The sequence below is a fragment of the Carcharhinus amblyrhynchos genome, chromosome 9, assembly GCF_965287045.1.
Source record: "Carcharhinus amblyrhynchos chromosome 9, sCarAmb.v2.hapA, whole genome shotgun sequence".
Classification (NCBI taxonomy): domain Eukaryota; kingdom Metazoa; phylum Chordata; class Chondrichthyes; order Carcharhiniformes; family Carcharhinidae; genus Carcharhinus; species Carcharhinus amblyrhynchos.
In genome coordinates, this window is record NC_137332.1 from 51,802,039 (window position 1) to 51,827,805 (window position 25,767).

The 25,767-nt window shown below is 41.6% G+C and overlaps 1 protein-coding gene across 4 annotated transcripts in view; it reads right to left on the minus strand.

Annotated features, from left to right (window-relative positions):
* The window catches only part of ror1 (receptor tyrosine kinase-like orphan receptor 1), a 266,618-nt gene that overhangs the window by 62,416 nt on the left and 178,435 nt on the right, over nucleotides 1–25,767 (minus strand). For 3 of the 4 annotated variants that reach the window (XM_080195621.1, XM_080195623.1, XM_080195620.1), the window contains exon 2: nucleotides 14,521–14,589. In XM_080195621.1, coding sequence (XP_080051747.1) covers nucleotides 14,521–14,589 — 69 coding nt within the window. Of the gene's footprint in view, nucleotides 1–14,520; nucleotides 14,590–14,671; nucleotides 14,743–25,767 lie in introns of those variants that run through there. The other variant, XM_080195622.1, reaches the window with a different exon arrangement.

Sequence of the window (25,767 nt, forward strand, 5' to 3'; positions counted from 1 at the left end):
CCATCTTCTTGAGATGCTCTCTCTCTTTCTAATATCCATTAGAAGTGCCCACCTCTGACAGTGTGACTGCTGAACTCTCAGGGATGGAGAGCAACCTATTGGCATTCTAACCTTGAGAACTTGACCACTATTTTTTATATTGTGGCATGTACGCTCCCAGACCACAAACTGCCTGTTCCTTAAAAATTGCATTGGGCTTCAGGAATCAACTTGATCTGGGCTCATGACCTGGTAATAGGATCCCAATCCCAGAATTAAAATTTAGCCCTCTGTCTTCCCTCAAGCAACATTCACAAACTCAGTTTTAATCAGATATCATTGCAGAATGATCCAAAGCAGTAAGAAAGAAAGAATTGCATTTATATAGCATCTTTTCTGACTCTAGCATGTCTCAAAACACTTTATAGCCTAAGTACTTTTGAAGTGTATCTGCTGTTGAAATGTAGGAAACATGGTAATTAATTTGTGCCCCTAGCTCTTTGTTCTGAAGCTCTATGGGGCAATCTTATTCAGGACTTAGAATTTTGTTTCATGAGTGTGAAAATGAGAGCTATTCAGATCCGTTTTTTCAGCAAGTCCAAATTCCAAATCCTATGCATTCAATGCATGAAAAAATGGTGAAATCTGTTTCTTGCTTGTAGGATAAGTAGGTGGAGCCCAAATCACCAGTAAGTGAACTGGATAGCACCAGAGGGCACCATTGCACATGTGCAGGTATCTGCTCTGAGAGCAGCAGAGACTTGTCACACAGCCATAGAGTCATAGAGGTTTACAGCATGGAAACAGGCCCTTCGGCCCAACTTGTCCATGCCACCCAGTTTTTAACCATTAAAAATGTAGACTCTGCTACATTGTGCAGGCTTCTCTGGCCTCCCTCACTTCCATGATTCCTATGCAGAGCAACAGCAGTCCATTTGCCCAGCTCCCAGTAGGCCCCGCCCCTCAGGCCCTGCCCCTTTGGCACTGTCTGATGCCTGGTGGACAGTGCCAAGATGTCCAATGGGTAGTGCCATGGAAGGCTTCATAAATATCTTGTGGATGCCGTGAACACTGAATCTAAGTTACTGGTCCCACCTTACCGTAGCTGTGGGGCTTCTTCCAGTGACAGGTCTGCATTATAAATTGTGCTTATGTTCTCTGGAGTTTAGATGAATAAGATACAATCACATCAAAACAAACAAAATTTTGAAGAGGCTTGACAGAGGCTTGACAAGGGCTCGAGAGATTGTTTCCGTTGGTCGGGAAAGCTAAAACAGGGGCACAGTCAAAATAAGGGCCCATCACTTATAACTGAGATAAGAAGTTTCTTCATACGAGCAAAGAGCAGGAGTGGACCATTCAGTCCCTCAAGTCTGCTGCACCATTTAATAAGATCATGGATGATCTGATAGCAACCTCAGATATGAACTCCACCTACCCCCAATAACCTATCATCCCCTTGGTAATTATCAAGAATTTATCCATCTCTGCTTTAAAAATGCTTAAAGTCTTTGCTTCCACCGTCTTCTCAGGAAGAGTTCTAAAGATTCACAAACCTCTCAGATGAAATTTTACGTAATCTCTATTTTAAATTGGCGACCTCTTATTTTTAAACAGTGACCCCAGTTCTAGATTCTCCTACAAGAGGAAACATCCTTTCCACATCTACCTTGTCAATACCCCTCAGGATCTTACATGTTTCAATCAAGTCACTTTTTACTCTTCTAAACTCCAGCAAATACAAACCTAACCTCTACAACCTTTTCTCATAAGACAACATGTCCATTCCTTTTATTAGTCTGGTAAACCTTTTTTGTTTCCAACACATTTACATCTTTCCTTAAATACTGTATACAATACTCTAGATGTGGTCTCATTGGTACTCTGTATAACTAAAGCATAACCTCCCTACTTTTGTATTCAAATCCCCTCGCAATGAATGATAATATTTTATTAACTTTTGTATTCACTTGCTGTACCTGCATGCTAGCCTTTTGTGATTCATGCACTAGGACACCCAGATCCCTCTGCATCTTAGAGCTCCACAATCTCTCACCATTTAGATAATATGCTTCTTTTTGCCAGATCTCTCTCTCTTAATTAACCTATCTATATCATTTTACGACTTACTTTCACACCTATGTTTGTATCAACAACAAATTTGGCAATGATCCCATCCATCTCCTCATCCAGGTCATTTACATGGATTTAAACAGTTTAGATCCCAGCACTGATCCCTATAGCAAACCACTAATTACTATCTTGCCAACCTGTAATAGACTTATTTAGGTTTACTTTCTGCTTCTTGTTAGCTGGCTAATCTCTCATCCATGCAAATAGGTTATCCCCTGTACCATGAGCTTTTAAATTCACAATAACCTCTGATGTGACACCTGATCAAATGCCTTCTGGAAATCTAAGTGCAGCGCATCCACCAACTCCCCATTATCCACAGCATGTATTACTTCACCAAAGAATAAAGTTAGTTAAACATGATTTCCCTTTCACAAAACCATGTTGACTCTGCCTGATTGCCTTGAACTTCTCCAAGTGCCCTGCTATAACTGCTTTACTTATAACATCTAACATTAGCTTAACATTTGTCAAGGGGATAATTTGCAGGTAGTTTCCTACTTCCTGTTTCCCTCCCTTATGAGTAATGGAGTTACATCTGCAATCCTAATGGGACCTTCCCCAAATCGAGGGAGGTTTGGAAAATTGAAATCACTGTATCAACTGTCTCATTAGATATTTCTTCTAACATCCTAGGATCAAGTCCATCAGGACCTAGGCAACTGTCAGCCCGCAACTTCTACAATTTGCTTAGTCCCATTTCTCTGGTGAGAGGAATTTTCCTGAGTTCCTCCCTTCCTTCTAATACCTGATTTATAGCTTTCGAAACATTGTGAATCATTGGGACTGTCTAACCAAGAGGATTGTGGCTATCCCGCAGTGAAAGTATTTAAGACTGGCACTGAAAGATTTTTGGTCTCTTACGGAATCAAGAGATATAGGCACAGATGGGAAAATGGAGTTGAAGCCCAGGATCAGCCATGGATGTATTGAACGGTGGAGTAGGTTCGGTGGGCCATGTGCTCTATTCCTGTCACTATTTTTTATGTTTCTCTGTTCTTATGCAGCAGGATAAAAACACAGCTATCATTTTTATAGGGGGCAATATGCAACAAGGATCATGCAAGGCCATCCTCAGCCTGAATGAGAGGAGTCTCACTGATTCTTCTGTCATTGAGGAATTGACTCACCTGGCTTAAATCCACATAAATATATGAACTAATATCATTTTTACAAACTACTTCAAAGTGCAGATTTTCATTGTTACATATTGATCCATAACACATGAATTTTAATGATTATATGCTGAATGTTATGATGCTGCTTTTATTCCATGTGGTTTATGTTGGTGTTTTTGGTCACATTAATTTTCCAGCGTTAAAATGGGATAACATTGGAAAATAGTTTGGGAAGCACTGGGCTTTTGTGTGAAAGTCACAATCACTGAGCAATACTTTGGATTCAAGGCTTCTGATTCCCTTCACTGTTATCCTTTGATTTGTAACAGTTATTAGTTTGTGGTTGGTATGTTATAAATTATTACATTTAAATGACAAATCAATTCATTGGGATGACCATTTTTGAAAGTGTAGTTTTTTTTTAAAACCATCCTTTCAGGTGATTAAGAAAATCAGGCCCAACACTTGGCACCTCGCTGTGCAAATACTGACCAGTGTTTAACTGAGCTACCTAGTACAGTTAGACCACAAGTTTGGTTCCTGATCTAGGCTGAGTTACTCACTTGCAGTTAGGACAGGGGTTTTGGTGCAACAGTTACCTCCGAATCCCTCATCTGGAGGGCGGAGACATCAGTTGCAATCCAATGGCCCCTGTTGAAACAGGTCTGAATGTTGACTTTGGGTGAGAGCAGGATGGAAAGCAGAGTTTGGATGTAGTGTCCTCCATGGTTTTACACTTGAGAAATGGCAATCAAGTAGGTACTGGAGAGCTGCTGAAAACCCTAGCACCGTCAGCGCTTTCAAGGCAGCAGGGAAATGTCAGGCAGGTCGTAGCAGTTTTTTATGTTAACCATTTAAAATAGAATAGGCAAGGCCAAGTTGAAGATATCATCCTAAGCATTCTAACATACAGCACGGTATCAATCTCTCACTCTTGTTCAATGTGTTGTTATTAACCAGGAGGTTAATTAATCTCAGTCCATTAAAGTTGCCTGAACTAATTAAGGACCCTTTGAATGTTACACCTACACTGTACAGGACTATTTTTAATTTCTCAGTTATGTACCAGGCATCCATTTCTGATTACTTAAAGAAGTGTCTGGTCCAAGAGTGTTTGAGGAATTGTTTACTGATTCGAAGGCATTCAACCCCAGGAAGCCTGATAATACTAGCTGTGTGCTGTGTAGATTCAGTCTGAACAGAATTTCCCATGATTAGGTGATTCTGGATCAGCTCCCAGAATAATCTAAAGTTGCAGCACTGATTAAAATGAATAGAGCAACTTTGTGCTGTAGCCATTCGCTCCTCATAACCATGTCATTGGAAAGCTTGTGGGAGGGCTAAAATGACTTGAGAGTACAGGTTAAATACATGCAGCTATAGGGATAGGGTCTGGGTGGGATTGTGGATGGTGCAGACTCGATGGACTCAATGGCCTGTACTATAGGGATTCAATGGAAGTTTGCAAAATCAATGTTTATTCAATAGAGAGTGCAGGAGTGTCTTACAAGGCTCACTTTTGATGGCGATACTCTGAAAATTATGCACAATTTTCATAGAATCCTTTTAGTGTAGAAGGAGGCCCATTGAGTCTGCACTGACCACAATCCCACACAGGCCTTATTCCCATAACCCCACATAATTACCCTGCTAATTCCCTGACACAAGGGTCAATTTAACATGGCCAATCAACCTAACCTGCACATTTTTGGTTTGTGGGAGAAATCCGGAGCATCCGGAGGAAACCCACACGGACACGGGGAGAATGTGCAAACTCCACATAGACAGTTACTCAAGGCTGGAATCGAACCTGGGTCCCTGGTGCTGTGAGGCAGCAGTACTAACCACTGTGCCACCCCACTGTCTCTCAGCAACTCAACTAATTAGTAACACTGGCAGCTTGCTCAGGATGGCCCAGATCTATTGAACTTCAGACATATTTTCTATAGCAGGAGCATCTTAAGTTTATTTTGACGCAAGTGCAGATTTCAATGCCACTGACCAGCATTCATCTTGGTCTACCGTAGGCTCACAGACAGTATAGTGTTCCAAAGTTGCTGGAGGAAGGGAGGGTCTTCCTCTATCAACAGGGATAATGAAAGCTAAGAACTTGCCTTGTGGAAGAACCTTTTTTTCATATCAGAGTCCAGTCAAATGGAGAGGCTTTTGGAGCTTTGCACAACTCTTTCTGTGGCCATCTCAATGCACATGCATTGCTCACTTTGAAGGCACTATGTAGAGATATAAGCAGCAGCAACCCAGATTGATCTTTTCCCCCTTAGTTTAAGGATGCTAAAGCCATTGCAACATTTCCACATTGAATACAGTCAGCTAGCTCAACATTACGGAAACAATGGTCAGATTTTTATATGGTGACATTGGCCCTGTCCATCTGGCTAAACAGCTGAGGGGTGGCCAGCCTCCACTTGGAGGGGAAGTCCCAACCTGATTTAATGGCCATTGGCTTTTAACTGGCCAATGTCAAGACTGCTACCCCCATCTGGGAGGAAGTCCTGCTTCTGAGAGCTGTCAGCCAATCAGAAGATTGGCAGCTCTGCAGTGCTGGTAACATGGCTGGGAGATGTGACCACTGCAGCCAGCTCACTAAAAAGGATTGCTGCAGGAGTTGGTAACCAAGGTTAATGGTTCGGGAAGAACAATTGCAACATGAGGGGCAGAAAGTAGAGTTGTGTGAGGGAAGGGGTGGCAACTCAGTTAGGCACAAGATGCCCAAACAAGGGAGAAGTCTCCATGCTCAGTCAGGCTTCAGATCACAGGGAACAATCAGCAGTTCCCACGAGGTGTGGACATTCACAGGTAAAATACTTAATTTTGAGGCAGAACAAGTAACCAAATAAACTAAATCAAATATACTGACGGACTGATAAAATACCAGTGGTGAGAGAGTAGGCTCTTAGGTGACCATTAATTGGCCACTTAATGGCTTCAATTGGCCTAAGGGTGGGTAGGCTGCCCGAAAGCTTCCTCGCTACTGGTAAAACTCGAGCAGAGAATTTCAACAGGCAGGGCACTTTTTGCCATGCCATCCAATTTTATGCCCTCATTGCCTGCCAGTCTTCTCCCAAGGGAGCATAAAATTCTAAGTTTAAGTTTATTTATTAGTGTCACAACTAGGCTTACATTAACACTGCAATGAAGTTACTATGAAAATCCCCAAGTTGCCACATTCCGGCACATGTTCGGGTACACTATGGGAGAATTTAGCTTGGCCAATGCACCTAACCAGCAAGTCTTTTGGACTGTGGAGGAAACTGGAGCACCTGGAGGAAACCCACGGGAAGAATGTGCAGACTGATTGATTGCTACAATCGGTTAACAACTGCCCTATTGTTGTATTATGCAACTGCCAGAATGGCAGGAAGAAAATGAGGTGGATTTTGTTGGCTTTTTATCGTCCAGCCAGCCCTGTGTTCAGCAGAAAAGGGGATCAGGATCAAAGCTGAAACCTTCCTGTTTTGTACCACATTTAAACCAACATATTTAATCCTAAATCACTGGAATGATTAATTCTTGCCAAGTTTTGTAACTGATGCTCAAGCATCCTGCTCTTTATCTAACTCAGTGCAAGTCATGTTTTCTCTACCTCCATTGCCACTTGATCTCTTGAGCTCTTGATGAAAAATATTGCATTTTAAAATTTCATGGAACTATGCCATTTCTCTGCAAAGTCAAAAGCTCACCTCCCCCTTTTCTATTCTGCTGGAGTTTGAAAACCCTTTTCACAAAAAACCTACCTGGTTTTTGCATTAAAAGAAAAATAAATATTTGCTACCAATAGCTTATGCCCTCTCTGCCTTTTCTTGTTTTTTTGAGGGGTTAGATTTTCCCTCTCTTCTTTTAGTGCCCTCAAAAACACTTAAAGCATTATTTAAAGTCGCAGTGCTGATTTACTTTGTGCTGTAGTAAAATAATGAAAATACTTTTAAAGATCCTTTGTAAGGCTATTGAGCATCTTCCCTGATGTGGCTCATCACCATAATTGTAGGTCAACTGTTAATGGGTAACATCATTCAATAAGTAACTGGGCGTTTGCTGAAACTTCAATAGGCAATGGTGCTTCTCCCAAAATGGGCCTGTGTCACAAGGTTTGTTGCTGTTGTATACAGTTAAGCAGGGGCAGGCTGGTTCCTCAGCATTCTCTAAAATAAAGGTGAGCACCTATAATACAGCAGTGCATAGAATCACAGAAACCCTACAGTGCAGAAAGAGGCCATTCGGCCCATCAAGTCTGCACCGACCACAATCCCACCCAGGCCCCACCCCCATATCCCTACATATTTTACCAATAATCCCTCTAACCTACACATCTCAGGACACCAAGGGGCAATTTTAGCACGGCCAATCAACCTAACCCGCACATCTTTGGACTGTGGGAGGAAACCGGAACACCCAGAGGAAACCCACACAGACACGAGGAGAATGTGCAAACTCCACACAGACTGTGACCTGAGCCAGGAATCGAAGCCAGGTCCCTGGAGCTGTGAAGCTGCAGTGCTAACCACTGTGCTACTGTGCTGCCCAAAAACCATGGATTTGTGCATCAGGGAATTCTGCAAATAAGATGGATTCCATATTCAAACCTGAGTTACCTCATTTTAGCCAAGTATGCAAACACTTGGCCTTCACATCAGGTGGCCTTAGACTGGCTGAAAGAGTTCAGCCTGGATTCTCACTCCTGACCACTGGAAAGTGCAGGGACATGGATGGCTACCTGATAAACATGGATATACCCTGATATAGTTGAGTAACACGGTAGCACAGTGGTTAGCGCAACTGCCTCACAGATTCAGGGACTTGGGGTCGATTCCCAGCTTGAGTCACTGTGTGGAGTCTGCACATTCTCGCTGTGTCTGTGTGGGTTCCGTCTGAGTGCGCCAGTTACCTCTCAGTCCAAAACAAGTGCTGGTTAGGTGCATTGGCCATGCCAAATTCTCTCTCCGTGTACCCTAACAGGCACGAGAGTGTGGCGACTAGGGGATTTTCATTGCTACTTCATTTCAGTGTTAATGTAAGCCAACTTGTGACAGTAATAAACTTAAAAAAAAGAATCTTAGTCCTAAGTGTTGAGCCTTCAGAAGGGGTGAAAACTAGCAGTAACAATTAAATGAAAAGGAGAAGACACAGCAGGTTTCTACGAGTTTCACTCCCCCACCTTTAATCATTAACTTCACCACAGGGAAGATCAATCACATTTGTGTAAATTGTCTTCTCCCCACACTTTCAGCTCCTTAATTAAAGTTACACACCATTTTTGACATGTTTGGAGTGTTTTGGCTTGGGGCTGTATTTTGCCATATGGATCTATTAACCACAACTATTCTCTCATATTTTCCTGTTTCATAGAATCATAGAACTTTACAGCACAGAAAGAGGCCATTCAGCCCATCATGTATGCCCACCAGCTCCCAAAAAAGCTATCCAGCTTGTCCTAGTCTCCAAACCTATCTCTGTAACCCTCTAAATTCCTCATTTTCAAATATGTATCCAGCTCTCTTTTGAATCCTCCTATGGAATCCGCCTCCATCACTCTCCCAGGCAGCGCTTTCCAACAACTCTGAGTAAAGGAGTTTCTCCTCATCTCACTCCTAGCTCTCTTGCTGAACATCCTGACATTGTGACCCCTAGTCACTGACAAACCAACTAATGGAAACAGAATGTCCTTCTTCACCCTGCCAAAATTATTCATAATTTTGAACACCTTAATAAGGCCACCCATTAATCTTCTCTGCTTTAAAGAGAATGAGCCCAATTTCTCTAATCTTTCCTTGTATCTAAAATTCCTGGCATCATTCTAGTAAACCTCCTTTGCACCCTCTCGAGGGCTTTAATCTCCTTCCTTAATAAGGTGCCCAGAACTAAACACAATGCTCCCAGTCTGGTCTGACCAAGATTTGTCTAGGTGCGTCATCACTTCCTTGCTTTTATTCTTTATGCTTCATTTGATAAACTCAAGGATCCTATAAGCCTACTTAACAACTGTTTCAACTTGCTTGGCCACCTTCAGAGAATTATGCACTTGGAACCCCAAGGTCCATCTGCTCCTGTACTTGCCTCAAAGTTGTTCCATTAAGCCTGTATTGTTTCTCCATGTTTCTTCTACCAGATACATTACCTCACATTTTGCTGCATTGAAATTCATCTGCCAGGTGTCTGCCTATTTGGCCAACTTGCCAATGTCCCTCTGAAGCCACTCAGCATCAGCCTCACAATTTACTATTCTCCCTAGCTTAGTACCAGCAGAGATTTTGCTCTCAACACCCATCTCTAAATCATTTATTTAAATCAGAAAAATAAGGGTCCCAACACTTCAACTCCACTTTCAACTCATCTCCAGTCTGTGCAATGGCCATCTGTATCTACTCTCTGTTTCCTATCTCTTGGCCAACTTCTAATCCATGCTGCCAAAGACCCATCAATCCCAATCATTTCTAATTTGCTAACCAACCTGCTCTGTGGCATTGTATCAAAAGCTTTTTGAAAGTCCAAATATATAACATCCAGGGCATTACCCTCATCAAAAAACTCAATTAAATTTGTCAAACATGACTTGTCCTTGACAAAGCCATGTTGACTGTCTAGTATAAATTTATTTTTCTCGAAGTGTATATTTATCTTATCCTGTATTATGGTCTCCATCAGTTTTCTCACTATTGATGTCAAGCTGACAGGTTTTTAGTTTCCTGGGTTATCCTTTGCCAATTTCTTAAACAACGGCATCACATTTGCAATCCCCCAGTCCTTTGTGACTAATCCTGTGTTCAGAGAGGAATGTGTCAACTAAAACCTTGCGCAACTTTAAGTGATTCATATGCCTGTAAATACGAATAAAAAAAAATGACTAATCAACCTTGTTGGGTTGTATAATACTGTATAGGTTGAAGAAATGTGATTAGACACAAGTCAGCTTTCCTTGACAGAACTGAGCTTGCTCTGTCCACTGCCAAGAACAGTCAATGTATTTATGTGATACAGACAGTTCTTTGGAAGCTGGCAGAGAGCAAAAAGATTGCAAAACAAAAATTAAAGTGCCACACAGACGTTCACTTTTCTCTTTTAAGTCTGCTAGTTATACACAAAAAAGATACAGGTTGAGCTCAGCGACCATTCACTGAATAGTGTCCCTTTTATTTATCGATATGCAGGGAATAGACATAGCACAACTTTAATAATAAAGCACTTATTCACTGCCTACAGGGAGATCACATTGAAATTCTTGTCAAACTCTTTCACTGGAAATTAACAACACCCATCTTCTATCTCCAAACTCCAGCATGCCATCCCTTAAACAAATGTAGCCTCTGATTCCTTATAACACCTTACAAGATCTGCTATATTGCATATTTAAAAATGTTAAAGTTTGCATTACACAGTTTTAAACTCCTATAGCTATCTACCTTCCTATCCTTCAATACTCTGTGAACGAAAGTGAGAGTTTTGATGGATGTAACAGATTTTTAAGTTAGTTAAGAAATCAAGGGTTATGGGATAAGGCAGGGAAAGTGGAGCTAAGAACTATCAGCTCAGTCATTGAATGGCAGAACAGACTCAAATGGGCTGAATGGCTTACTTCTGCTTTAATGTCTAATGGTCTTATGGTGTGGTGTTTACTAAAGTAGGAATTTCATCTTTAACATAAATGCTTTTAATAAGAAGTGGGACCTACCCAGCCCCTGATTGCACTGAGAAGTGATGCAGTCCTCGTGCTGGTGAAGATACTCCCACAATTACAGTTGGTAGGGAATTTTAGCAATAAGACTTTGTTGTTTAAGGAACATAGCTTCTCTTTAAGATCAAATTAACAACTTGCGTTTTTACAAAATATAACAATCATGTTCTTACATAATCTGATTGACACCTTCTGATAATTGGATAAAATGTAATATTTATGTCACAGCAGTAAATCAACACAAAGGAAATGAGCAAAGGTGGGGTATAGACTCTCATTGCAAAATTACTTTGAACACGTGAAAACAATGAGTTGCCAGTAAATGTTAACAATAAAATTGAGCAACTAGTGTAATTATCTCAAGTGGTTTTTGAAAATCCTTTCAGCGAGAATCTTGAATATTAGATTTGTAATGTAAATAGATTTTCACGCAATGGTGTCTGCAACTACTCTGTAAACATTCGAAAGTCTACAGGCAACTGGAAAACACCAAAGTTGGAGGGAATTTTTGACTAATAATTCCTAACTTAAATATAATTATTGACACATATAATTAGTAAGAGAAGATATCATTTCAGAGATATTTAGAATCCCTACAGTGCAGGAGGAGGCCATTCAGCCCATCGAAAATGCACTGACCACAATCCCACCCATGGCCCTATTCCCACAACTCTATGTATTTATGCTGCTAATCCCCTAACACCAGGGTCAATGTAGCATGACCAATCAATCTAATCTGCATATCTTTGTGGGAAACCAGAGTACCCAGAGGAAACCCATGCAAACACAGTGAGAATGTGTAAACTCCACACAGGCATTGGCCTGAGGCTGGAATTGAACCCTGGTTCCTGGAGCTGTGAGGCAGCAGTACTAACCACCGTGCCACCATGCCATCCCGTTTAGCAAGGAAGGACAGATGTAAACGAATGTAATTTTTTTAAGCTTTCTATATTTTGTCGGCCTCAATATGAAAATTACATCCTAAATAGATGGCATTAATAAATGCTAGCAACAAAAATGTTTTAGTTGATTTGCCATGTTACTACACACAGGCAATTAAGGGTGGTCTTCAGGTTAGAAGGCAGGGGACTACTGAACCATGGCCTTCATTTGCAGCTTAGCCATCATTTTAAAATCATGTATTCTATACTTCTTGTTATATTATACATTGGTTTAATGTTTAATTTAGAGTTACAGCAGTTCTAGAGACATAAATATTTGGCATGTGATTACAATATCAAATGTGGACAGAGGAATTCATAATGGAAAAAATGGTAAGGAATTCCCACCGGCTTTTCCAGGTCTTCTTTCACACTCCCTGGAGAAACAATATAAAAATAGACCTTTGTGGCCATTTATGTGGTTTTCACCACTCTTGCACTGAAGAATCCCTGTGGATAATCCGAGAAAATTTATTTTACAGCAACTAACCCAAACACAGTTACAGCCCCTCTGTGGAAATTGCTCACAAATTTCCTTCTAAATCCTTGGAGTGTGCATCCATCTCCCACCTCCACACTCCAGCAAAAACATTTCCCTCCCCCCTGTAAAACATTGGCATGGTGGATCTGCTGGTAATTCTTATAAATATTTATTCCTTTTTCAATTTCTTGTTGCCTCTTCTCAGTCTGATGTCAAAATAATGGGCCAGTTTCCCTCAGTGCTGACTTTCATTTCTGATGGAGCAGCATTAGGCTATTCACCCGTGGAAGGCATTAAAGCCAAGACTAATCATCACTTGAGGTTCTCTCACACACACACACACACACACACACACACACTTTCCAGTGGGGACTCACGGGATGGTAATCAGAAGTGTAAACTCTGGCAGGTTTTCCACCCATACTTCTGTAGTTTCAAGCGATATTGTAGCATCCCTTAGAATCATAGAATCCCTACAGTGCAGAAGAAGGCCATTTGGCCCATCGAGTCTGCACTGATCACAATCCCACCTAGGCCCTATCCTTGTAACCCCATATATTTAACCTATTAGTCCCCCTGACACTAAGGGTCAATTTAGCATCAACCTAACCCACACATCTTTGGACTGTGTAAGGAAACTGGAGCACCAGGAGGAAACCCATAAAGACATGTGCAAACTCCACACAGATAGTGACCCGAGGCCAGAATTGAACCCAGGTCCCTGGCGCTGTGAGACTGCAATGCTAGCCACTGTGCCATTACGCCGTCCCTTTCTGACTGAGATCAATTAACTCCAGTTAGATCACAGACTGAACCTGGAACCTTCCTTCTTGATGCAAACATAATCACATAAATGTTGCACTTACTCAAAGAGTTCCTGGCACAGCCTTTTTAATTTTATTTCACATTTGAGAGTATTGTTCTTAAGAATTTTCCAATATTCTTTGGCATTAACCTCCAGTATGTACGAAAATGGCAGCAAATCACTAAGATTTTCCCTCACTGTGGGTCAAAGTTCTGCCTATTACTTCATAATTACTTCCAACAGTCTTGCTTCAAGTAAGAAACATACAGCAGTACTCGCTTGAATTCCTGGAAAGTCACTTGCTCAATACCTGAAGGACATGCATTTACTACACAGAATTGCTTGGATATATGGTACAGAACCAGGTCATTCAGCCCAACTGGTCCTTGCTAGTATTTATATTCCACGCATGTCTTCTCCCACCCATATTCATCTAACCATATCAGCATCCTTTCTTCCTGGAATGATTATGTCATTTCTTCTTAAATACACCTATGATATTTGCCTTATCCACTCCATGCCATAGCGAGTTCCCTATCCTATCCATTCTCTAGGTAAAGAAGTTTCTCCTGAACGTTTTTATTTAATTTATTAGTGGCTATCATATATTCATGGCCAGAAAACTGGAATCAGCTCCTCCACATCAACCCCAACAAACCCTTCCATAATCTTACAGACATCTATCATGTCACCCCTCAGCTTTCTCTTTTCTGGAGAAAAGAGCCTCAGTCTGTGAAATCATACAATTAACGTGAACTGGAAGAAAAAGAAAGAATAACGGATGCCAGTAACAATGGAGGTTGATGACTTCAGAAGAGCATCGCAGAAAATATAGTGGGGATAGCTTCAATCAGAAGATGGATGCAGTAGTAAGCTTTCCTGTTTTTTTTTTAATTAATAAAAGAGAAAGATAAATGAGAGGCCCAAAGGATTGGACATTATTAGATTTACAGACTCTCCACGTATAGTTATGCACTTTAGAATGAAGACTGTTTCATTTGAACCTTGATAATTTCCCAAGTTTGACAGCTACAGAAACCCAAACTACTCTGTTCTGACAGCATCAAAGCTCCAAAATTTCAAGAAAACCTTGAAATACACATCCTGTTTGAATTACAGTATCATTTTGGTGTCCCAGCGTCTCAAACCGGGCTCCAGCAAAACAAATACTCGGTAAAATCACTTGCAGATGTGGCCCATCCCAGAAGAACATTTCACTCCTTTTTATAGAATCTCTTTCAGTTTTACATCCAAGATTGTGAACAGCGTGAATACTATTGTACAGTATCGGAGGCACATGTGTGTGAAGGTTTGAGGGCTGGGGTGAACAGCATTCTAGCATTCACTGGAGCTTTATTATTTGAAAGTTTGCTTGCCTGAGTCACTGGAATCGTTCCATGCTGGGGTGGAAGGCTGCAACTGAGTTTCATCTGGTAAATCCATTCCTGGAGGGAACCAAAAGGAAACGCTTATTAATGTCTGCAATATTAAGTCTGAATAAGAGCCTACCGTACTTCATGTACTTACAAAGACATTTAAACCCTCTTTTGCTGCAATAGTGAACACTAAAAAGCTTTTCACTCCTGTTTTTCGTTTAGTGTACTTTTTTGCTTGAGGCAGTACACCCAAGCAGAGACAATATTCTCTGCATCCATTGTCAGTACAGGATACATTACCACGATCATCTCCCAGAAATGTGTCTTAGCTATATTCAGTTAAACACAAACTCCACCATTTTCCACATTAGCCATCCATTCGACTTATAAAAGTGAGATTGTTAATTATTGCCAAATCAGAGGTAGTTTTGTGCAGTTTCATCATTCAAGAGAAAGTGGGTTGAGGCAGCCTAAACCCGTTTCACAGTGGACCCTTATTTATATCCAGCTGCAAGTGGAAATCTCTGTTCCATCGATTGCAGCTGAAATGGATCACCCAGAGAATGATGAATGTGTGGAATTCACCGCCACAGAAAGCAGTTGAGGCCAAAACTTTCTGTGATTTCAGGAAGAAATTAGATATAACTCTTGGGGCTAAAAGGATCAAGGGATATGAAGGGAAGGCAGGATCAGGATATTGAATTTGATGATCAGCTATGATCAAAACAAATAGTGGAGCAGGTTTGAAGGGCCAAATGTCCTACTCCTGCTTCTATTTTCTTTGCTTCTATGGATCTCAGGTCCCAGGACAATGCTGCTAAACCCTGCATTAGCCAACCCTTTGAAATAGGGGCTTCTCATTTATGCTGCATTGATCTTCTAAGTTTGTAGTTCTGGTCACTTGTGATAGCCTCTAAGGGTAACGCAATGAACAGGTGAGCTATGCTTTGACAGGTTGCCAGATCAATGTGATAGCCTTCATAATGATAAGACTGGTAGACATCAAAGATTCTGTGCATATAAATATCTGGGAATCTATTTTTATCCCAAATGAAGTGAGAGACTCAGCTATTCCTTCCCTGCCTTGATCTGGTTGATTCCAATTACAGCTAACAAGAACGTTCACCCTGATCCAGCAGGGTCCTCTTAAATTTGCAGATCAGGTCGTGATAATGCTCTGCTATTTTAACTAGAAGCCTGAGCAAGTGAACAGTGGAGGCTTTCTCACCAGGAACAACAGCAAGGGCCAAAGGAGACCCAAGTGAGATTAGTTTGTATTTTTCTTTCTTGTTGTCTTGTTGGGCAGAAAAGAAGGAGAGCAGTTCTGCCTGATAGCATACCTATGTTAAAGGTGATATGTAATGCGATCTGTCATTGGTGTTCGGGCTGACACTTTCCACCAACTTCCTGGCAAATTTGGTCAGGGTATCAGCAAGTATCATGTTAAAAGACCCAGTAATTAAAACGAATCCACACCCTTGCTACAGTTCCAGACAACTGACCACTTACATGGCTGCACGGCCACCTGGGAATTAACGTCATGTTTCCATTGTCACCCTAGCAATCAAAAACGACATGCTGTGATTTTTTTTACAAAAAGAAGAAGGGAGGGATTTGAAGATGTAGATACTCATCTTGCTGTCATGAATCTCTTAGCTGTTGATGACAGTAGAGGTTAGGACTGGACAGCAAGACCTTTGTTGCCTGCTCATTTGGTAAATGTGCATGGATACTAAAGTTAGTGGAAAAGAAAATTAAAAGGAGTAAAGTAGTGAATACCGTTTGTAGCCTGACTAAAATCTCCATGGAATACACAGGTCTCTGGAGATGTCACTTATGGCAAGCAACTGGTCACATTTCCACAATGAAAGATATGCATATAGTTCCACTTGATGCATGGAAGATAAATTGTTTTGCTTGATTAACTTTAAAAGTCAGAGCAAAATTGAAATATCCACAAGCTGTGATAGCAAAGGATTTGATGTGCAATTGGTCTTCTCTCATTCTTTGCTTTATGTCCTAATTTCATGCCCGAGTAAGTTCCCATGAGCGTGTCAGATGTCAGGATGTGTAGATAAACACCAATGTGATACAGCATTGTATTGAAATTGAATGAAGAAAGGTATCACTACTGTTGTGTTTACTCTTCACACCAAATCTCAGCTCACTTCCAAACAGGTCAGTCCTCGTATGTATCAATTCGCCAAACCAAACGAAAATGACAAAATTGGGTTCAGTAGAAAAGGTGTTTCAATTTACTGTCTAATAAAATTAACATGTAGTATGAGTGACAAATGCTGCATTTTGCTTATTAATCACCCTGGGGGTGTACAGTTTATTGAATTGCCTGCTTGGGTACACACTTAACTGTCGCTCAGCACAGTGAAGTAACATAATTAGGATGCAATTTACTCTCAAATCAGATCAAACCTTACAACAATGGCCCTGTTAAATCATCTTGATGAGATTATTATGCTATCACTGTCTACCAAAGTGCGAGAATGGTTTATAATGGCATCCTTAATTTCATTCCTCAGAAATTATGAGTATAATCTGTTTAAGTGGCTGGAGGAAATGCTGACTGGAAAAAGAGGGCAAACTGTTTAGATTAAGTGGATAGCACCTGTGTCCTTCCCACAGTTTAAACTAGTCTAAATAACAAATTTCTTTTCTTCACCAGGACATCCACCTATACCATTGGATCAATGATTCAAGACCTATTTGATTGTGACAGGTATGGACAGCCTGCAGGTAACAGGGACCTACAGAAATACAATACTTCTTCATTACCTCAGGGCAAAAGGCCACTGATTATTCTAGCAGATCACAGAAGAAACGCCTCCATTTGATACACAGCTAAGTGCTCTGGTAAAATACTTCGGGCCAAAGAAAAGTGTGATGATCAAATGATATACATCTCACTAGAGATGTCAAGGAAATGATGAGCCCATTAAATAACATATGGCAGTTCTGCGGCTATTGGCATCCATATGCAAATCTAACACACTCATCAACAAATTAATTTGTGAATAATTTACTGAAAACATCTTCATGAACATCTGGTCATGGAGAATGATGATTTCACTTTGGAAAAAACCATAACCTTGGCAGTCCAAATCATATCTGCCATGTTTGATTTAAAGAGATCACGTGGAAATGTACCCTTAGGCTGGGAGGGTTGCAAACCGGCTTGCCCAACTAGCTGGATGGTTATGGGCAAAGAGACCACAGCAGCTTCATCAATATACTTACTCCATCATGGTCAGATATCCCTAAAAAAGGGCCCAAATTGTGGAGGTACCCATCAATTCACAACACCATGTCCAGCTCAACAGAAAACGTGTAATTCATGCTCAAGAAATGAACCACTTCACAGAAGTGTACAAGTTGTGGAAGATGTTCATCAGTTCAACACATGGTGGAATCTATACCCAAGAGTGAAATGTGGCAAGTGTATATCTTCACGGACTGTAAAGCACCAGGTTAGGATTGCTCAGTTGGGATTGTGAGCATTTCAGTTGTTGCACCTCACCAATGTTGGTGCAAAAATGTCCATATTAAACAACAAACTCTACCATTGTTGTTTTTTAGAACTCCCTCCCACTCCAGCGACAGTCAGTTTTCAAGCTTACGATGACTTGATTATTCCAGTTATGGGAACGATCACAGTTCCAGTGCACTATAAAATGTCATCCTAGATAGGTTCACATTCTACAAGCCAGAAGGGGGTGGGGAGAGGGGGTAGCAGGGCGAACCTTTTTGATATGCTTGGATTGAAACTTGAGTACACCACTGAAGCTGATACCCCCACAGTGACAGACGACACAGACCAGTTCCTTATTTACCAGAATCAGAGAAGCTAAGGGAAGCTATCTACTCCTCATCAACACATCACTTATAGAACATAGAACACTACAGCACAAACAGGCCCTTCGGCCCACAAGTTGCACCGATCATATCCATACCTACCAGGCCATAGAACTCCCAATCCCATTAAATCCCATGTACTCATCCAGAAGTCTTTTAAAAGACCCCAGCGAGTTTGCCTCTACCACCACCGACGGCAGCTGATTCCACTCACTCACCACCCTCTGAGTGAAAAACTTACCCCTAACATCTCCTCTGTACTTGCTTCCCAGCACCTTAAACCTGCGTCCTCTCGTAGTGATCGTTTCAGCCCTGGGAAATAGCCTCCGAGAATCTATCTATTCCTCTCAACATTTTATAAACCTCTATCAGGTCGCCTCTCAACCTTCGTCTCTCCAGGGAGAAGAGACCTAGCTCCCCCAACCTATCTTCATGAGGCATGCCTCCCAATCCAGGCAACATCCTTGTAAATCTCCTCTGCACCCTCTCAATAGCTTCCACATTCTTCCTGTAGTGAGGTGACCAGAACTGTGCACAGTACTCCAAGTGGGTTCTGATAAAGTCGTAGCATTACCTCCCGACTCCTAAACTCAATCCCTCGATTAATGAAGGCCAGTACACCATACGCCTTCTTGACCACATCCTCCACCTGCGGGGCCAATTTAAGAGTCCTATGGACCCGGACCCCAAGATCCTTCTGCTCCTCAACACTGCTAAGACTCCTACCCTTGATATTGTACTCCTTCATCCCACTGGTCCTGCCAAAATGGACCACTACACATTTATCCATGTTGAAGTCCATCTGCCACTTCTGCGCCCAGTCTTGCATCCTATCTATGTCACGCTGCAACTTCTGACATCCCTCCAGACTATACACAACACCACCAACCTTCGTGTCATTGGTGAACTTACTAACCCATCCCTCCACTTCCTCATCCAGGTCGTTTATGAAAATGACGAACAGCGAGGGTCCTAGAACAGATCCCTGGGGCACTCCACTGGTGACCGACCTCCATGCAGAAAAAGACCCATCCATAACCACTCTCTGCCTTCTGCAGGCAAGCCAGTTCTGGATCCATAAGGCCAAAGCCCCTTCTGCCAGTTTTGTAAAATTTGATTTGGTTGCTATTTTCTGAAGTGTCACAGGAGTTGCAACGTCTTGAAGCAGATGGTATTGACCAAACGAACTCATCTCCATGGAATCCAGTCATTACACAATACAGAAACTGACAATTCAGACTACGCATTGACCTTAAAATGGTCAAAAAAGCAATCATTCTAGACAATTATCCACTTTTGACAATCCAAGAATTATCAGCATAATTTCATGACTCCATAGTCTTCATGAAACTTGACATGTGATAGAGCTAATTTCATATACCATGGATGGAGCAAAGCCAATATCGTACAGCATATGTTACTCACAAGGGTGTGTTTCAGAGCTTTATAATGCCTTATGGATTAAGTTCAAAATATAGCACATTCCAGAAGATCATCTGCTATCAGACACAGGAGGGACACTCAACATTGTTGATCATGGACAAGGCTAAACAGAAGATGATCAAGCTTACTCAACACAATCTGACATTCAACAAGGACAAATAAAAATTCATAGGATCAGAGACTGGCTTTCTAGCGTAGAGTAGCAGCAGCTGGAGTAAAGCCTACACATGACAACATCAAAGGCATTAATGTGCTTCCCACCACATCTAAAGCTGAAAGAGTTGGCATCATTCCTCAGCACTACCAACTTCTATCACAAAATTTTTCCCAAATATGCAGAGATTATGAAGCCTCTTTGAAAGCAACTGCACAAAGATGCAAAATGCCAATGAACAATTGTACAGCAAATAGTGAAGATGGCAACTCTGCCAGTCCCCACAAATTTCAACCTACATATGGAAATGCATGTCACAACAGATACATCAGGAAATGCATTTGGAACTGTACTCTCAGTGCAATGAAGAAAGTAAATGACCAATCATGCATCACACGTTAGTGGAAACTGAATGCAATATACTGTACTGGAAAGCACAAAGCTTGCATCTACATTTGTGAACAATGTTGTATGTAACTCCAAGGCACAAAGTTCACTCCTTGCATAGATCATGAAGCACTGACTGTATTGTTAACCATATCAGCATCAGGTATCGAGCTCTACAGATGGTCAGAATGTCTTCATCAGTACAACTTTGATGTCAAGTACCTCGCACGTTCACACAATTAAGTCGCTGACATACTTAGCTGTAATACTTGGGTAAAGTCGCCACAGTCCCAGATCACCACAGGCTGCTCTCCCCTTTGAGGAGGAGTGCTGACTGGTGGTAATTTTAACCTGAGGATCATCACATCTCAGGCAAGGGGCAAGGTTGAGAAGACGGGGTCTTCATGAACAACCTCAGCCAGTACAAGAATTGAATCAGTGCTGCTGGCACCCCTCTGCATTATGAATCAGCTGTCCAGCCAACTGAGCTAACTGGCCCCCTCACTGTACTACTATCACAGACTGCATTAGCATGAGTGAAGTGACTTGCAACATTGAAGACTGCAGCATTGCAGTGATTTCACAGGTAACTGTGGATCTTGTTATGTGAGAGTAGGTGAAGACACAGCCAGTGACAGGCAACATATTGGAAAAATGAGCCAGTATCTAAAAGCTGATTTGGCTCATGAAATAGAGGAAGAATTGGTGTCAAACTATAGAGTACACAATTAGCTTACATTGATTGATGACAACTCTCACACATGGAACTCGAGAAACTATCCTGAAAGTGCTATAGCATCTTGCCCATGAAGGACATATGAGTATTCTTAAGATGGAACAACAATCCCATGAAACATCTAATGGCCGACAATAGATCACTGCATTGAAGAGTTCATTAGAAATTGTGCACATGTACACTCAGTGAAAAGTCTGTTCAACTGAGTTCCACACTTCTACAACTGATGCCTTAACCAACAGAGCCACAACAAAAGCTCCACATTGATATTTTTAGAGAAATGCAAGCAAGCCCTAGCAGTCAATGTCTTTTGCTTGTTATTCATAGTCTTCATAGCAAATGGCCGGAGATTGCTGCAACAAATTCCATAAACGCCACCACTTCAGTTATTGACATTCTAGCCAAGTTGTTTATAAAATGGGGTTTGATGGAGACTGCAGCTACAGACAACAGCCCGTAGTTTGTTTCCAGTCAGGACAAAGAATTCCTGCAATCTATGGAATTCACCACCGTTGCACGTACCTGAAATCAAATAATGACATTAAAATATTCAATAGATGATCAAGGGCTGAGAACTAATATGCTGGAGGGTAAAACATTTGAACAATCCATTCAGATTGTACTTCACACCTATTGATCCATCCCACACTCTAACTGGAAAGGCATTGGCCAAACTTATGACTGGTTATAATTTTCACATGTCACTGACTATTCTTAAGCCATCACCATTGTCAATGAGAATGTCACAGTAAAAGCAGAGGAAGGTAAAAATCAACAAGGTAAAGCAAGAGCATACTTCAACAAGAAAACTGCACAAGGAAGTTGGAAATTGAGTTCACATCAAACAGCCAAAGCAGATTAAATGGTTGCTTGGTCCAATGCTTATTCGTTATCATAGGATCCCTACAATGCAGAAGGAGACCACTCAGCCCATCAAGCCAACACTAACAACAATCCCACCCAGGCCCCACCACCCAACCCCACATATTTACACCACTATTCCTTCTAACCTACACATTCTGGGACACTTAGGGGCAATTTAGCATGGCCAATCAACCTAATCTTTGGACAGCTGGATGACAACACAAAGTGAAACCGGACACATTTGACAGCGAGGGAAGCTGGATAATTTGGGGACAGTGATTACGTGGATACATTTCCTTTTCTGATATGTAACTGCAATGTTGAGCAGCCATTCCATTCAGGTGTTTACTTGGAACTACAGCCTCAAACTCATAGATAGCAGCACTGTTATCCGACACCTTCATATCTGAAAGACTGTTCCTGTACTTAGGAAAAACAGATGTTCTGAACTCTAAGAAATGATTCCATGGACAAACGTTTGTTTCTTCTTCTTCATGAGTTTGCTTCACAAAGGCAGTTTTAGATCTTTCGCACCTCAATTTCCAATATGGGTAGGGCTAGGAGGCAGATCCCAAATCTACTCCAGCTGGGATCGAACCCCATAGTATTGGCCGCCTGTTAGTAGCTGGCCAACCAAATGCCTGTTCCCTCCCACCCCGCACCCTCCCCACCCCCCACCAAGTGAGTCTATGTTGCTATGGCAACATACAATTCAGCATGCACATTGCATGCTGGAGTTATGGATAATGATGGCAAAGGCTCCTTCTTTTTTCATCACATAGCTAACCAGGAATCGCTCCTGCCATTAGCACACTAGAAGGATTTACAAGTTGATACTCAACCAATGTTTGGCTGCATTATGAATGCACCAACCTTGGCCATCAAATCTTGGATTGGAATCCCACAAAGCAAAGAGTGTGATGCCACAAGCTCTTCTTCAGTTCAGAACAATCCATTACAACTACAATAGCGCAACTGACTGAGTACCAGAAAACAAGCAAAAATCTCTCCCTATACTTTCTAAGGTATGTTAGAAAGCAGGTGATGCCTTTAAACATAGTTGAAAATGGCTGCTTTGATTATTTGTTGTGATGATCAAAGATGATAGCAGGATCTGATGGTTTCAATGTGGGCAAGAACAAAAATGGCAGCTTTGATATGAGCCTAGGTGAGCTTTTCAAATTGCAGTCAAGAACTGTCCTATCCTCACTCCATTTCCACATTTGCACACATTTAGCAGGGTCACTGCATAGTGTTCAGGAGGGGAAACCCGGTTGTTTTTTCCCCCAGCTGCAGGGATGTAAAGACTGAATCTGGCATCATGTCGGTGAACTCAACACAAATCAAAAATCAAACCAGGGACCTCCAGATCTTCATGAACCAGCAGCAACACTGTAATGTGCATTCACTCACCAAAACACCTTGGGCAAATTAGGATGATAAGCATTTTGACGCTTACAGATAAACTCTAAGGTACAGGTGAATCATGATTGAAAAATATCCATAAAAACAAATCATTGCTGGTGCTCGAATCTGAAACAAAAACAGAAAATGCTGGAAAATCTCAGCAAGTCTAAAGAGAGAATAGAGCTAATATTTTGAATCTAGATGAAGAATCTTTGATGAAGGGTCATCCAGACTTGAAATGTTCGCTCAGTTCTCTCTCTACAGAATACTGTTAGACCTGCTCTGGCTGAGCTCAACATGATGTGGAGATGGCAGTGTTGGACTGGGGTAAATACAGTAAGGCAGCTCACAACACCAGGTTAAAGTCCAACAGGTTTATTTGGTAACAAAACCAACTAGCTTTCGGACTGCTGCCCTTTCATCATATAAAGACACAAAATCAATTTACAAAATAATGGTTGGAATGCGAGTCTTTACAGGTAACCAAGTCTTAAAAGTACAGACAATGTGAGTGGAGAGAGCATTAAGCACAGGTTAAAGAGATGTGTATTGTATCCAGACAGGGCAGTTAGTGAGATTTTGCAAGCCCAGGCAAGTCATGGGAGTTACAGATAGTGTGACGTGAACCCAAGATCCCAGTTGAGGCGGAACTTGGCTATCAGTCTCTGCTCAGTGACTCTGCATTATCTTGTGTCATGAAGGCCGCCTTGGAGAACGCTTACCTGAAGATCAGAAGCCGAATGCCCATGATGCTGAAGTGTTCACCAACAGGAAGAGAACACTCTTGCCTAGTGATTGATTGATGAGGGGGCAGTGCTCTGAAACCTAGTGGCTTTTGCTACCAAATAATCCTGTTGGACTTTAACCTGGTGTTGTGAAACTTCTTACTGAGCTAAACATCCCTCCTCTTCTTCCAAACTTCCCATTAATATCTCTAATAGTGCTTGCTGCAAAAAAATAATAAAAAAATGACTAGTGGCATAAAAACCTAAGAGGCAACAGGGAAAATTTGGATAAAAATAAAATGGTCAAGCATAGCACAAATATACTGGCTTTAGATTAGTGTGTTTTCCATTATTGTAACATGCAATCTGATGTGAATGGTGTGACTTTATGTGTTAACCCCATGTTGCTAGCTCTAACTACTTACTGCTACAGTGTTTCTGGTGTTAACATACTTTTATCTACTGCAGCCATTTCTAAACAAAAAGCTAATTCAACCAAATAGGAGCAGAAGTAACCAGCCTTGGCGTGAAGTCCAAATTAATCTCCCAAAGAAATTTGCTCCTTGTCTCCTACAAGTAAATCCAGAAATCCCATGCAGAGTTACATTCTAGAACACTTTCACAGGTGACTTCCCTTGGTGTGCTGCTTCCATGGTCCCAGTAGTTTAGTGACCAAAACGTTCTACATCATATCCTCAGCCATCTTTGATATGCATCCATTCTTATTATCCTAAATTCCATTGGAACCCATTTCCTTCATTTTATTTCCAAAGGAGTAAACATAAACTGCACAAATTGCTTTCTCCAGGATTCCATTAGGCGACAGTGCAGAGGGACCTCGGGGTCCTTGTGCATGAGTCGCAAAAACCCAGCTTGCAGGTGCAGCAGGTGGTCAGGAAGGCGAATGGGATGCTGGCCTTCATAGCGAGGGGGATTGAATATAAAAGTAGGAAGGTCTTGCTGCAGCTGTATAGGGCATTGGTGAGGCCGCAGCTGGAGTACTGTGTGCAGTTTTGGGCGCTGCACCTGCGCAAAGATATTTTGGCCTTGGAGGGAGTGCAGAGGAGGTTTACTAGGCTGATACTGGAGTTGAGGGGGTTAAGCTATGAGGAGAGGCTGAATAAACTAGGCTTGTACTCGTTAGAGTTTAGAAGAATGAGGGGAGATCTCATTGAGACGTATAAGATGATGAATGGGATGGATAGGATAGAGGTGGAGAGACTCTTCCCGCTCAAAAAAGACAGTAGGACTAGGGGGCACAGCCTCAAGATAAAGGGGGGGCGGTTTAGAACGGAGTTGAGGAGGAACTTCTTCACTCAAAGGGTGGTGAATCTCTGGAATTCTCTGCCTGTTGAAGTGGTGGAGGCTGCCTCGCTAAATATTTTTAAGAAGCGGGTTGATGGGTTTTTGATAAGAGAGGGGATTAAGGGTTATGGGGAGAGGGCGGGAAAGTGGAACTGAGCCACAACAGATCAGCCATGATCTTATTGAATGGCGGGGCAGGCTCAAAGGGCTAGATGGCCTACTCCTGCTCCTATTTCTTATGTTCTTATGTTCTTATGTAATCCATGGGAGATAAAACCATTCTTCTCATTTCAAGCTTTTCATATTTAATCTCGCACTATCCATTCTACACTCAGAGACCTACCATGTGTTGCCTACCT